General features: G+C 36.7%; 1 protein-coding gene across 1 annotated transcript in view; it reads right to left on the bottom strand.

The window, feature by feature from the left end:
- Positions 1-739: 739 nt before the first annotated feature.
- Positions 740-13,123, bottom strand: part of MOXD1 (monooxygenase, DBH-like 1) — an 89,244-nt gene continuing 76,860 nt past the window's right edge. Inside the window, exons 10-11 of the mRNA XM_011974132.1 lie at positions 2,459-2,627; positions 740-1,988 (exon numbers count right to left, since the gene is read on the bottom strand). Of these exons, the coding sequence (XP_011829522.1) occupies positions 1,824-1,988; positions 2,459-2,627 (334 nt within the window). The 3' untranslated portion in view covers positions 740-1,823. The remainder of the gene's footprint in view (positions 1,989-2,458; positions 2,628-13,123) is intronic.

The raw sequence follows: 13,123 nt of genomic DNA, 5'->3' as shown, positions 1-13,123 counted from the left end.
TTCAGGAAGGTGTGCTCAACATAAGATCAAACAACTTAGAATATAATCAGGATTCTATAGAACTTACAACAGATAACCTATCCTAATTTGAAACAGAGTCTATTCCTTGAAATCACATGTATTCATGAGAATTTCCAGAAGAATAATGTCAACTTTCTTCTTAGTAACATCAGTGGAACAGATTCCCTGGCCTGGCTCCATAAATGTAAGATTCCAAAGCTATTTACCTTCTTCTAGCTGGTATGTTCACCTTCCTTACCAAGAACAAATATAATATTACAGAATATTTGTTCTTGGTAATAACAAATATTACAGAATCTCAAGAGGAAATCATTTGACTTTGATACATCAAATTCAGAAATTCTGAAGTAAAAATCAACATAAAATTTCAAATAGGGAGCATTTGGAATTATATTTCTCATGTAAATATTTGAATGGAAAATCATAGAATGTGAAATAGGACTTATAAAATAAACCAAAAGAAATAAAGTAAATTCAAAAATATACCTCATAAATATTAAAAACATTTCATCAAATGTACAAGTTCTAAGAATCAAGAAGGAAATACTCTGAAACATATTTATTTAAAAGGCAATATGGTTTGTGTTGAAGACATTGTGGGGCAAAAAGGGCTTCAAAATGGAATGGAAAATGCAACATTCTTAATTGACTTTTACTGTCAATGCTAGGACTGAATCACTTATTTTTCTTAAGGAGTGTATAAAATACCACACAAAAATGTAATTTCATTTAGTTTATTAATATGATCCAAACAGATTTAGCTTAAGAGATGAGGACAGGACATAAAAAAAGATTTGACTGAGTTATATAAAGAAAACCAAAAGAGTGACAAGATTTTCAACTGCTGACGATTTTAAGTCATTTATTAACTAATATAAAAATAAATCTACAGTAGAACCATGACTTAAATGGAGCCAGTATGTGGTACATGTGTCACCCAACAATCAGCAAGGAATATTCAGAGAACTTACACCCTTCTGGACTGGCTCACACGGTTTGTCTTTGACCTGGAACCTTATACAAGTCCCCTCACAGCACTGGGTTTGCAGTCAGCTACATTTTTTTCTCTTCAGCCTATAATCAGTTATTAATGCATACCATTTCTGTGTTTCCCACAGCCTCTTTCTTTTCAGATAGTGACAGAGTGCTAGGAAAAACTCATCTGGCCAGTACTAAACAGGGAAGGTGAAAAAAAGTACTTTAAGATGGGTGTGGGGTCATTTGGGGTACCAACAGACTCAGATAAACAAGGGAACCAGAGTGGGCATCAACAAAAAGCATTGAGGTAAGGGGCCCAGTGGTAGTTCACAGAAAAGACCAGAACTGGACAATGTTAAAGACAGGAAGAACGGTGTTACACTTGAAAAGTCATACTAGAACAACAAGAAAGAAGAAGAAAACTGGAATCCCTTTTATATTTTTTAAAAGGAAGGAATTTTTTAAAGAAATACAAAAGTCAAGTCAAAAAGTGAAATAGCAACAATAAGTATTTAAATAAAACAGAATGTAGTAGGAAATAAAGAACATTTCCACATGATGGCCCAATTTTTAAAAATGGTTATCTTAAGTCAGGCCAGTTTTATTTTCTTGACCATGTATATGTAACATCAGGTATTTCTACGAAAGAGAAGAGAACCTGATTGATGCCTCTCGTGTAACATGGAAAGGAAAAAGGAAGGAGGGAAAAGGGGGAAGAAAAGTCTCCACACTCTTCATGCCCAAAGTGGGCACAGTCTTTAACCTGTACTTCAAATGACAGGTTCAGATCATAGAAAATATTGTCAAGTTCAGCAGAATTTTGATCACAAGCGCTTCGTGCTCAGCGTGCAGCTGAGTAGCAGAAGGCACACAAGCAAGTTGACGGAGAAATCTCTGTGCAGGGAAGAGGAAGAAGACGTACTACACACCAAAGGCTCTGCTTTATAGGGTCTTTCTATATCTGGAGGTAATGCTGTCATTCCTTGAATCTGAAAACGGAAGCACAAAGAATGCAAATGAACATCTGATTTAAAGCAGGGCAGTGACCAAGCACGCTCAGCTGCCCACACTTCTGCAGGGGATAAAGGAGGCACGAGTGGTTACCAAAGGAGTCACACACTGGGGGAGTCAGAAACCTAGGATTTAGGAGGCAATGGAAAAGAGGACCAGGCATGCCTTTGGAAAAGAATACAAAGCAGGCTCTATTGCTTTTTGCAGCACTCATTCCAGCCTGTTCCTGCTCTATCCCAATCTTAGTTTTAGAACTAACGTATCTCTTGAAAGGGGGTAGAATGAGGAGTTTTCAGTCAACCCAAGTAATCACTGAACAAAAATTATCAGACATTAAAAGGCAACTGGACCCCTGGATTTATGGATATTTGTCTTCTCCTTAGGTTTTCCTGTAATAGATTCAGATAAAATGTGTCATCTGGGTTGTCAGAGGTTAAAAAGAGCTTACCGACCACTCGGCATTGTCTGTCTTGGAACATCTCACGTTCACTGGCAGGCTGAGGACCAGCTTGTTGAAGGAGAGACCTTCCTTTTTAGTCCATTTAAACTTATTCATAGCATCCATGAAAGAAAGGTTTTTATATTGCTTGGGGCTTTTGATAATGAAAGGCCAGGTCCTGAATTTAAAAGACACAATTAGTCATATTCAGAACAAATGCATTACATGTTTCCTTTACTTTTCAACATCCTAAAATAGATCTCACACTCACTCATTTTCATACACATAGATAACCTAATGCAAAATGTTAATGAGCTCATCAGCGATTACTAGAAGAAATGTACCAAATAAAATCTTTTTAAAGAATGATATTTATTTTTTTTAGTAGCAGATTGGCAATAATTTTATTTTTAATTTTATATTTTTAAATACAGATGGGGTCTCACTATGTTGCCCAGGTTGGTCTGGAACTCCCGGGAGCAAACAACCCTCCCACCTCCATCACTCAAAGTGCTGGGATTATAGGTGTCAGCCACCATGCCCGGTCAAAGGTTAAACAAATAATTTTGTCTCAGAAAGCTTCTACGGAGCCTCACAATTCTACACTAATTTGGTTTGGTTCTAGTTAACAAATTAACTGGTAAGTATTCATTTCTGAAGAGTACAATGCTAATGGTGTAATCAAGAAACCTGCAGGTTCCTAAAAGACACTGTGAGAGATGGAAAGTTCAAATCCATACACTATAAAAGCCTGACCCCTGCTGGTTGCTCTGTTTTGGTTTCGCTAAGTGAGAAGATAAATACAACAAAAAACATGATGCAATCAATGTTTCGAAAATTTTACTCATTTCTCAAAAGAAGACATACATAAGGCCAAAAACATGAAAAAATGCTCCACATCACTAATAATCATCAGAAAAATGCAAATAAAAGCCAGAGTGAGATACCATCTCACCAGTCAGAAGGGCTATTATTAAAACGCAAAAAAATAATTGATAGTGGCAAGTTTGCAGAGAAAAGACAATGCCTATACATTGTTAGTGGGGATATAAATTAGTTCAGTCAACTGTGGAAGTAGTTTGTAGATTTCTCAAAGAACTTAGAACAGAACTACCATTCAACCCAGCAATCCTATTACTAGCTATATATCCAAAGGAAAATAAATAGTTCTACCAAAAAGACCACATGCATTCATTCGTATGTTCATCATAGCACTATTCAGAATAGCAAAGACATGGAATCAACCAAGGTGTCCATCAAAGGTGGACTGGATAAAGAAAATGTGGTATATATACACCATGGAATGCTATGTAGCCACAAAGAAAGAGAGAAATCATGTCCTTTGCAGCAGCATGGATGCATCTGGAGGCCACCATCCTAAGTGAATTACACAGGAACAGAAAACCAAAAACCACTTGTTCTCACATAGAAGTGGGATCTAATCATTGAGTACACATAGACATAAAGATGGGAAAAACACACATTGGGAACTACTAGAGAGAGAGGGAGAGAGGGAGACAAGAATTAAAAAACTACCTGTTGGGTGCTAGGCTCACTACCTGGGTGATGAAATCATTCATACCCCAAACCTCAGTTTCACACAGTATACCACTGTAACAAACCTGAACATGCATCCCTTGAACCTAAAATAAAAGTTGAAATTTTTTAAAGTACTGAGAAAAAAAAAATACTGTCTATAGAATTACACTCAGCCTTCATCTGCCACTCAAAAAATCACATACTAAATATCCAAGAAAGGAGAAAGAAATCACAACTATGACATGAGCAGACAGAAAACATGACAGAAAAAGTGAAGTGAAAAAGTGAAAGACGTGACTTGCTTGAAAAGATACTTTTCAGGTGTTATCTTTCATTAAATATAATATTATTGATTCCTGAAAAACGGAAAAGTGTAAGTGTTGGCATATCACAAAATTTTACATTAATCCATGGACCTTGCAGGAAATTATCATGGTGACTAGGAAGTATTTGGCACCCATAACATCCCAAGATGTTCCAGTAATTTCTATAATTACCAAATAATCTCAGCTGAAAAACATACATTAATCTTCACAATTTTTAAATTCATTTATGTCATTTCTCTCTCTCTTTATCTCTCTCTGACATACATAACCCACTCAGGCACATTGAATATCATCTTCTTAAGTAAATTAAACATTCTTTATTAATTTTTTGGAGTTACAAAGATAATTTTTAAGTCTAACTTTGAAATGTTTCTTCCATATCTAATCAGTGAGACAATGAGGAAAATAGGTAATATATGCAGATCTTTACATTTTTGGTAACTTCCTTTAATTAGAATGAATATATATCTTTGTTGAGTTTTTAAATGCATAATTTTATACAAAGACCTTAAAGCAAAGCCCCATAAAGTAAGAACAATCAGCATCATATTAAACATACCTAGCAACAACCTGAAATCTACAGCATTTGAAAATTAAACATATTGTGACAATTTTATAGAGATACAATCCAGAATTAGTATAAAGCAAAAACTTGACTTGAAAGAAGTTTTTATATTTGCATACAATGTCCTTTTAAACGCTCTAAAAGCTACAGCTATTGATGATTTTAAGTCAATAATTAAAAATAAAATTTACTTTTCAAAAAGATAAAATGCCTAATTTGAAAAAGAGAAAATCAATTTTATAACCAGAGAAATGCTAGGGGAAAATCATCAGTCTGTAACCATCTGAAACACCAACACCACAAGGTGGCACTACAGTCTTTACTATGGTGCTTAGGCGGCCTAAAGCCTCTGGCGTCTGGCTGGTTAGAGTGTATAGTGTGACCATTATACACAGATGAAATCTTAAAAAACTTTGTTGCTATAATAATTTAGCAAATTGCCTATTACTGAGATTGCCCAACATAAAGTGACACAAGAGGTGTAACCCTATTTGCCGATTTTTAGAACAGATACGTAGAAAGGCCAAGCCCAATGGCTCGTATGTTGGAGACACAATGACAGAGGCTGGGTGACCTGGGGATGTGGTCATCAACCTTTCTGAGATGGCATCTTTGTCTCATATTTATCATCTCCTTTCCACTCCTACTAACTTGGTTTAGGTCCGTGTTCTATAATAACTTTATACTAATAAACATCCTACTTGTCATCTCTAATATTCTTAGCCTATCCTACACACTTTCAAATTATCTTCTAGAGAAAAGAGCAGACAGAAAAAATGAATATTTATCCTGAATACTTTTTTTCCAAAAAGACTAAGCTTTAAACCAGAAACAGGTAACCTTAAAGTAGCAAGTATTTCTGCTTTTACTGGGTTTGGGGATTAGTTAGAAATAATTGGGAATGTTACAGAAATAAAAACAGTTATATTTCTTCATATCTTGTCAGTGTGTAAATGTCTACCCATACATACATGTAAATGAATGGCACTATATATATATTACTGTAGTTGATAAAAAACAGTGTTACTATTATGCTTTAATATTGATGGGTAATTTTCCTTTGTAAATTCCATCTAAACTCTGAGACATGTTTTTCTAAGAAGATAGCAAAGTTTACTGCAATACACCATGGTAGAGTAATTTTTTTAATTTTTAAGTGAAATATAAAGCTATTTATTCTTATAAATTCAAACTGATCAATGGAAATTTTAAAAGTTTAATGATTTTTATACTTGGTCCCCCTGTTCTACATAAACTGAAAAACAGATGGAGAAAGATAATCTGTGGTTACATTTCTTATCTGAGCCTCTCTGGACTCCTGTTTTAAAAGTTTTATTGCTAGTGTCTTTCTTAGGGTAGTGAAGGAGGAGGAAGGAAGAGAGATGGAAGATCTAACCAAGAAACAGTGTCCATGTACTTATAGCTAAATGAACTATATCAGACTCTCCATCCATCAAGCAAGTAAACATGTGATCAAAAACTAGCAAAAGGAACAAAAATTCAATAACAGACTTCCACTTTTGGCCATGTTGAAGTAACTGACATTAACTTCCTGTAAAAAACTCAAAATTCAACAAACCATATGAAACAGCTGGTTTGGACATTGGAAAATGGCATAGAACTATGATCCCCCAAAGGAAGGAAACAAATAAGGTGTTTGAATATTATGTTCATCCCAGCTTTCTGCCTAGAAGCATTCTCTGGACCAGAATGCAGGAAAGGCGATTTTGAAACAGAAAATGACAATCTCAATAAGTTAAGGAGATGAAAACCAGAGTTAAGGGAGTCTGAAGAAGCTTATGTATTCAAGGTAGACTATTGCAGAGGAAAAATCTGTATAAGGATCCTCTGAATCAGTAACTAATCAATAAGTCAACTATATTTAGGGTAAAATCCACAAGACTGGGCAATGAACAACTAGAAGATTGTAACCTAAACAATTCCCAGAGCCTGTATAGAGTTAACAGACATTTGAGCTCAAACTAGCCAGAGTGGAATGTCTCTGTTGACTACACGGACTAAACATCTGTTCTAGACTCACACTAACAAGGCTCTTTAAAGAAATAAAAACAACCTAGTACTAATTAACACAACATGCATACTGCCCTGTTGTCTATGCCTAGTCAAAAATTATTAAACACATCAACAAGTATGTAAATGTGAATCTAAACCAGAAGAAAAAATCAGTCAATACTCCAAGATCTTGAAATGACAGAGATTAAAGAATTAGTAGACAAGGATAACTAAAACTTAAAAAAAAAAAAATTAACAAAACGTGCAAAACTTCTATATTAAAAACCACAAAAAAGTGCTTACAGAAATGAAAGAACAGTAAATAAGTGAAGAGGCATACCATGTTCATAGATTAGAAGACTCAATATTGTTAAGATATTGATTCTCTCAAATTGTCTAGAAATTCAGTATAATCCCAATCAAATACCAGCAGGTCCTTTTTTAAAAATGAAATTGACAAGTTGATTTAAATATATGTATGAAAATAGAATAAACCTACGCTATCAAAATAATTTTGGGAAAAAATGACAAAGTTTTGGAGGCCTACATTTAAGACTTCCTATAAAACTATAATAATTAAATTTGGTTTTAGAGTAAGACTGAACATATACAGCAATGAAACAGAATAGAAAATCCAGAAAGAACCAATTTATGGACAAATGATTTTCCAGCTAATATTCCAAAGTAATTGAATAGTAAAAAGGTAGTTTTCTTTCATCAAATGGTTCTTGCACAACTTGATATCTATATGAAAAACAATGAACGTTGGATTTACCTCACACTACACACAAAAATGTGTTCAAAATGGATCCACCTAAATGTAAAAGCTAAAACTGTGAACTTTTCAGGGGGAAAAACAAGAGAAAGTCTTCCCTTGGGTAGGCAAAGATTTTTTAAGCAGGATATGAAAAGCACAAAACAAACCAAAAAATGATGAAACAAACTGCAATAAATACAGCTATAAAATGAAAGTCAAACCACAGACTGGGAGAAATGGTCTGTAAACATGCATCCAACAGAGAACTTACTTCCAAAGTATAAAGAACTCTTACAACTCAATAATAAAACAAGTAATTAAATTAACGATGAACAAAAATTCTAATAAACAATTAAGAAGAAATACAAAGTTGTCCCTTGGTATCCATGGGGGACTGAGGATAGCAAAATCTGTGATGTTCAAGACATTATATAAAATGGTGTGGTAGTTACATATAACCTATGCACATGCTCCCATCTACTTTAAATTATCTCCGGGTTACTTATAATACCTAACACAATGTAAATGCTATGTAGGTGGTTATTATGCTGTATTGTTAAGGAATGATGACAATTAAAATATTCTGTACATGTTCAATATAGATGGAATTTTTTCAAACTTTGTTTTATCTGAAGTTGGTTGAATCCATGGATGCAGAATCCATGTTCTGCATCTGAGAAAGCAGAGGGCTGACTGTATACACACACAAACACACATATTTATTTATACACACACACATATATATACACATATATACACATATATATGTGGGTGTATATATATATAAAACTTTAGGACAATTCTCTGAGTGGCCCTGGACCAATCCGATCCATTCTCATTTTTGCCTGTAGTTTTCAAGAATAACTATAGAATGTGCTGGAAATGCAAAAATCTTGAAATAGGAAGGGACTGACTGGAATAGCCCAGGTTCTGTTCCAGTACCCCCAATAGGGTTTGAATGTTCATGTCCCTCCAAAACTCATGTTGAAATCTCATCTCCACTGCAGTGTATTAAGAGGTGGGGCCTTGAGGAGGTGATCAGGTCAAGAGGGTTTCATGCTCATGAATGGAATTAGTACCCTTACAAAAGAGGCTTGAGGGAACCTTCCAATTGTACCTTCTACCTGTGAGAACACAGCAAGAAGATGCCATCTTGGAGTAGAGAGCAAGCCCTCAGAAGACACTGAAACTGGTGGTGCCTTGATTTTGGACTTCCCCATCTCCACAACAATAAGCAAGAATTTCTGTAGTTTATAAATTACCCAGTTTATAAATTACCCAGTCAATTTATAAATTACCCAGTCTAAGCTATTTTGTTATCACACCCCAAGGTGACTAAGAGACTCCCCTGGAAACAGAGTGTTTCAATTGTTAATTGAATTACTTCAATGCTTTAGCCTAGAATCTCACATTGCCCCGGGATATAAAACCAAGAATAGGCTGCTTTTCAAGCTGCAATGCAACTGGGACATGTACAGTAGAGGTTCCATCTATTCCAGGCAGATTTCCTGAGCTTTGGAGAACTGGCTTACAATAAATTCTAGGATTCTGTTGTTTTTGCGGCCTATGTGTAAGCAATAAACCCATTTAATGTAACTTGTTGTGTATAAGTACAATCTTTCTTACTGGACTCAGACAACCTGCACAGTGAACCTGCTTTACAATAACCAATAAACATGTGAAAGAGGCTCAATATCATTAGTCACAAGGAAAATGGAAAATAAAGCCGTAAGAAAATACCACCAATACACATTAAAATGGATAAAATGCAAAATACTGAAAATACAAAATGCTGCCAAGAATATTGAGTAACAGGAGTTCTTACACTTTACTGGTAAGAACGAAAAATAAATCATTTTAAGAACATTTTGAGAGTTTATAGAGTAAACATAAACTTAGCCAACAATCTCTCAACTGGAATCTGCTTAAGCCTACCGAACTCCCGAGGGCAGGGTCGACCAGCACCACAGCTGCCTGCTGTCTAAGCTGTTTGAGCTCCTTAGGAGAGGAGCAACAGCCAGCACTGGGACTTGCAACTGCCTAACATACTAAGCTCTCTGGGTGGGGGAAGGGCGACATCCATCTCTATAGCTCCAGGCTGTACTTTTCCCCTGCTGGAGCCAGAGAGGCTGGATGGCTTGGTCACAAGATTTGTCACCCACAGCCCCACACACTCTGTGGCAGTCTTCCGCCAGAATGCCTCTTCAGACTTGACCCTGACCCGTCCTTCCTCACTGGGTGAGGCTTCCCTGGAGGAACTCCAGTGACTCCAACTGGAGGCTCAGGGACAGAAGCTGGATCTCCCTAGCCCTGAGCCCCTAGCAGGAGGGGTGGCCGCAGTCCCTGTGGACCAGCAGACTTAGCCTTTCCTCCTGGTAGCTCTGAGGAATCCAGGCAGCCCAGATGAGTGGGTTTTCTCCCAGCAAGGCACACCCCCTCCACCCAGGGACAAAGTGCTTTGTTAAATGAGTCCTGTTCCCTGTGCCACCCAAATGGGTGAGAATCTCCAACAGGGGTTGTCAGACACCCTGTATAGGCATAATCCTACTGGCATCAGGTTGGTGCTCCTTAAGGTCAGAGGTCCCAGAAAAAGGAGCAGGCACTCATCTTTGCTGTTCTCTAGCCTCCTTGAATGACATCTCCAGGTGTGGGAGTAAATCAGATGAATAGGGCCTGAAGTGAACCCCCAGCAAACTGCAGCAGCCCTACAGAAGAGGGACCTGACTGTTGAAAGAAAAACAAGCAGGAAACAACAACAGCAGCATCAACGACAACAAAAAAAGCACCCACAAAAATCCCATCCAAGGGTCTGCAACCTCGAAGACCAGAACTAGACAAACTCATGAAGATGAGACAGATTCAATGAAAAAATGCTGAAAATCCAAAAGGCCAGAGTGCCTCTTCTCCTCTAAATGATTGCAACATCTCTCCATCAAGGGCGCAGAAATGGATGGAGGATCAGATGGATGAATTGACAGAAGTAGGCTTCAGAAGATGGGTAATACAAACTATGCTGAACTAAAGGAGTATGTTCTAACCCAATGCAAAGAAGCTAAGAACCTTAGTAAAAGGCTGAGGAACTGCTAACAAGAATAATCAGTTTAGAGAGGAACATAAATGACCTGATGAAGCTGAAAAACACAGCATGAGAATTTCGTGAAGCACACACAAGTATCAACAGTCAAATCAACCAAGCAGAAGAAAAGATATCAGAATTTGAAGACCACCTTGCTGAAATAAGGCATGCAGAGAAGACTAGAGAAAAAAGAATGAAAAGGAATGAACAAAGCATCCAAGAAATATAAGACTTCATAAAAAGACCTAACCTATGACTTATTGGAGTTCCAGAAGGAGATGGGGAAAATGGAAACAAACTGGAAAACATGCTTCGGGATATTATCCAGGAGAACTTCCCCAACCTAAAAGACAGGTCAACATGCAAATCAGGAAATACAGAGAACACCATTAAGATACTCCAAGAGAAGATCAACCCCAAGACACATAATCATCAGATACTCCAAGGTCAAAATGGAGGACAAACTGTTAAGGGCAGCCAGAGAGAAAGGCCAGGTCACCTACAAAGGGAAGCCCATCCGACTAACAGTGGACCTCTCAGCAGAAACTCTAAAGCCAGAAGAGATTGGGGGCCAATATTCAATATTCTTAAAGAAAAGAATTTTCAACCAAGAATTTCATATCCAGCCAAACTAAGCTTCATAAGTGAAGGAGAAATAAAATCTTTTTTAGATAAGCAAATGTTGAGGGATTTTGACACCACCAGGCCTGCCCTGGAAAAGCTCCTGAAAGAAGCACTAAATATGGAAAGGAAAAACTGGTACCAGCTACAGCGAAAACATACCAAACTGTAAAGACCAATGACACTATGAAGAAACTGCATCAACTAGTGTGTGGAATCACCAAATGACAGCATGATGACAGAATCAAATTCACACATAACAATACTAACCTTAAATGTAAATGGGCTAAAGGCCCCAATTAAAAGACACTGATTGGCAAATTGGATAGAGTCAAGACCCTTTATTAGCATGCTGTATTCAGGAGATGCATCTCACATGCAAAGACACACATAGGCTCAAAATAAAGCGATGGAAGAAAATTTACCAAGCAAATTGAAAGAAAAAAAAAAGCAGGGGTTGCAATCCTAGTCTCTGACAAAATAGACTTTAGACCAACAAAGATCAAAAAAGACAAAGAAGGGCATTACATAATGGTAAGGGGAACAACTCAACAAGAAGAGTTACCTATTCTAAATACATATGCACGCAATACAGGAGCACACAGATTCATAAAACAAGTTCTTAGAGCCCTACGAAGAGACTTAGACTCCCACACAACAATAATGGCAGACTTTAACATCCCACTGTCAGTATTAGACAGAACAACAAGACAGAAAATTAACAAGGATATTCAGGACTTGAAATCAGCACTGGATCAAGTGGATCTAGTAGACATCTACTGAACTGTCTACCTGAAATCAACAGACTATACATCCTTCTCAGTGCCACATGGCACTTATTCTAAAATCGACCACATAATTGGAAGTAAAACACTTTTCAGCAAATGCAAAAGAACTGAAATCATTAAACAAACAGTCTCTCAGATCATAGTGCAATCAAATTAGAACTCAGGATTAAGAAACTCATTCAAAACCATACAATTAATGGAAATCAAACAACCCGGTCCTGAATGACTCCTGGGTAAATAATGAAATTAAGACAGAAATCAAAAAGTTCTTTGAAACCAATGAGAACCAAGAGACAACATACCAGAATTTCTGGGACCCAACTAAAGCAGTGTTAAGAGGGAAATTTATAGCACTAAATGCCCACATCAGAAAGCTAGAAAGATCTCAAATCAACACCTTAACGTCACAGTTAAAAGAGATAGAGAGGCAAGAGAAAACTAATCCAAAAGCTAGCAGAAGACAAGAAATAACTAAAATCAGAAAAGAACTGGTGGAGATAGAGACAAGAAAAACTCTCCAAAAAAATCAATGAATCCAGGAAGTGGTTTTTTGGAAAAAAAAAAATAACAAAATAGATAGACCAGTAGCTAGATAATAAAGAAGAAAAGAGAGAAGAATCAAATAGACACAATAAAAAATGACAAAGAGGATGTCACCACTGACCCCACAGAAATACAAACTACCATCAGAGAATATAAACACCTCTATGCAAAAAAACTAGAACATCTAGAATAAATGGGTAAGTTCCTGGACACATACACCTTCCCAAGACTAAACCAGGAAGAAGTCGAATCCCTGAATAGACCAATAACAAGTTCTGAAATTGAGGCAGTAATTAATAGCCTACTAACCAAAAAACTCCCATGACCAGATGGATCGACAGCTGAATTCTACCAGAAATACAGAGAGGAACTGTTACCATTCCTTCTGAAACTATTCCAAACAATTGAAAAAGAGGGACTCCTCCCTAACTCATTTTATGAAGCCA

Source organism: Mandrillus leucophaeus, unplaced genomic scaffold, assembly GCF_000951045.1.
Source record: "Mandrillus leucophaeus isolate KB7577 unplaced genomic scaffold, Mleu.le_1.0 Scaffold1007, whole genome shotgun sequence".
NCBI lineage: Eukaryota > Metazoa > Chordata > Mammalia > Primates > Cercopithecidae > Mandrillus > Mandrillus leucophaeus.
The sequence above is the reverse complement of the archived record's forward strand: the minus strand, read 5'-3'. Positions and strand labels throughout refer to the sequence as shown.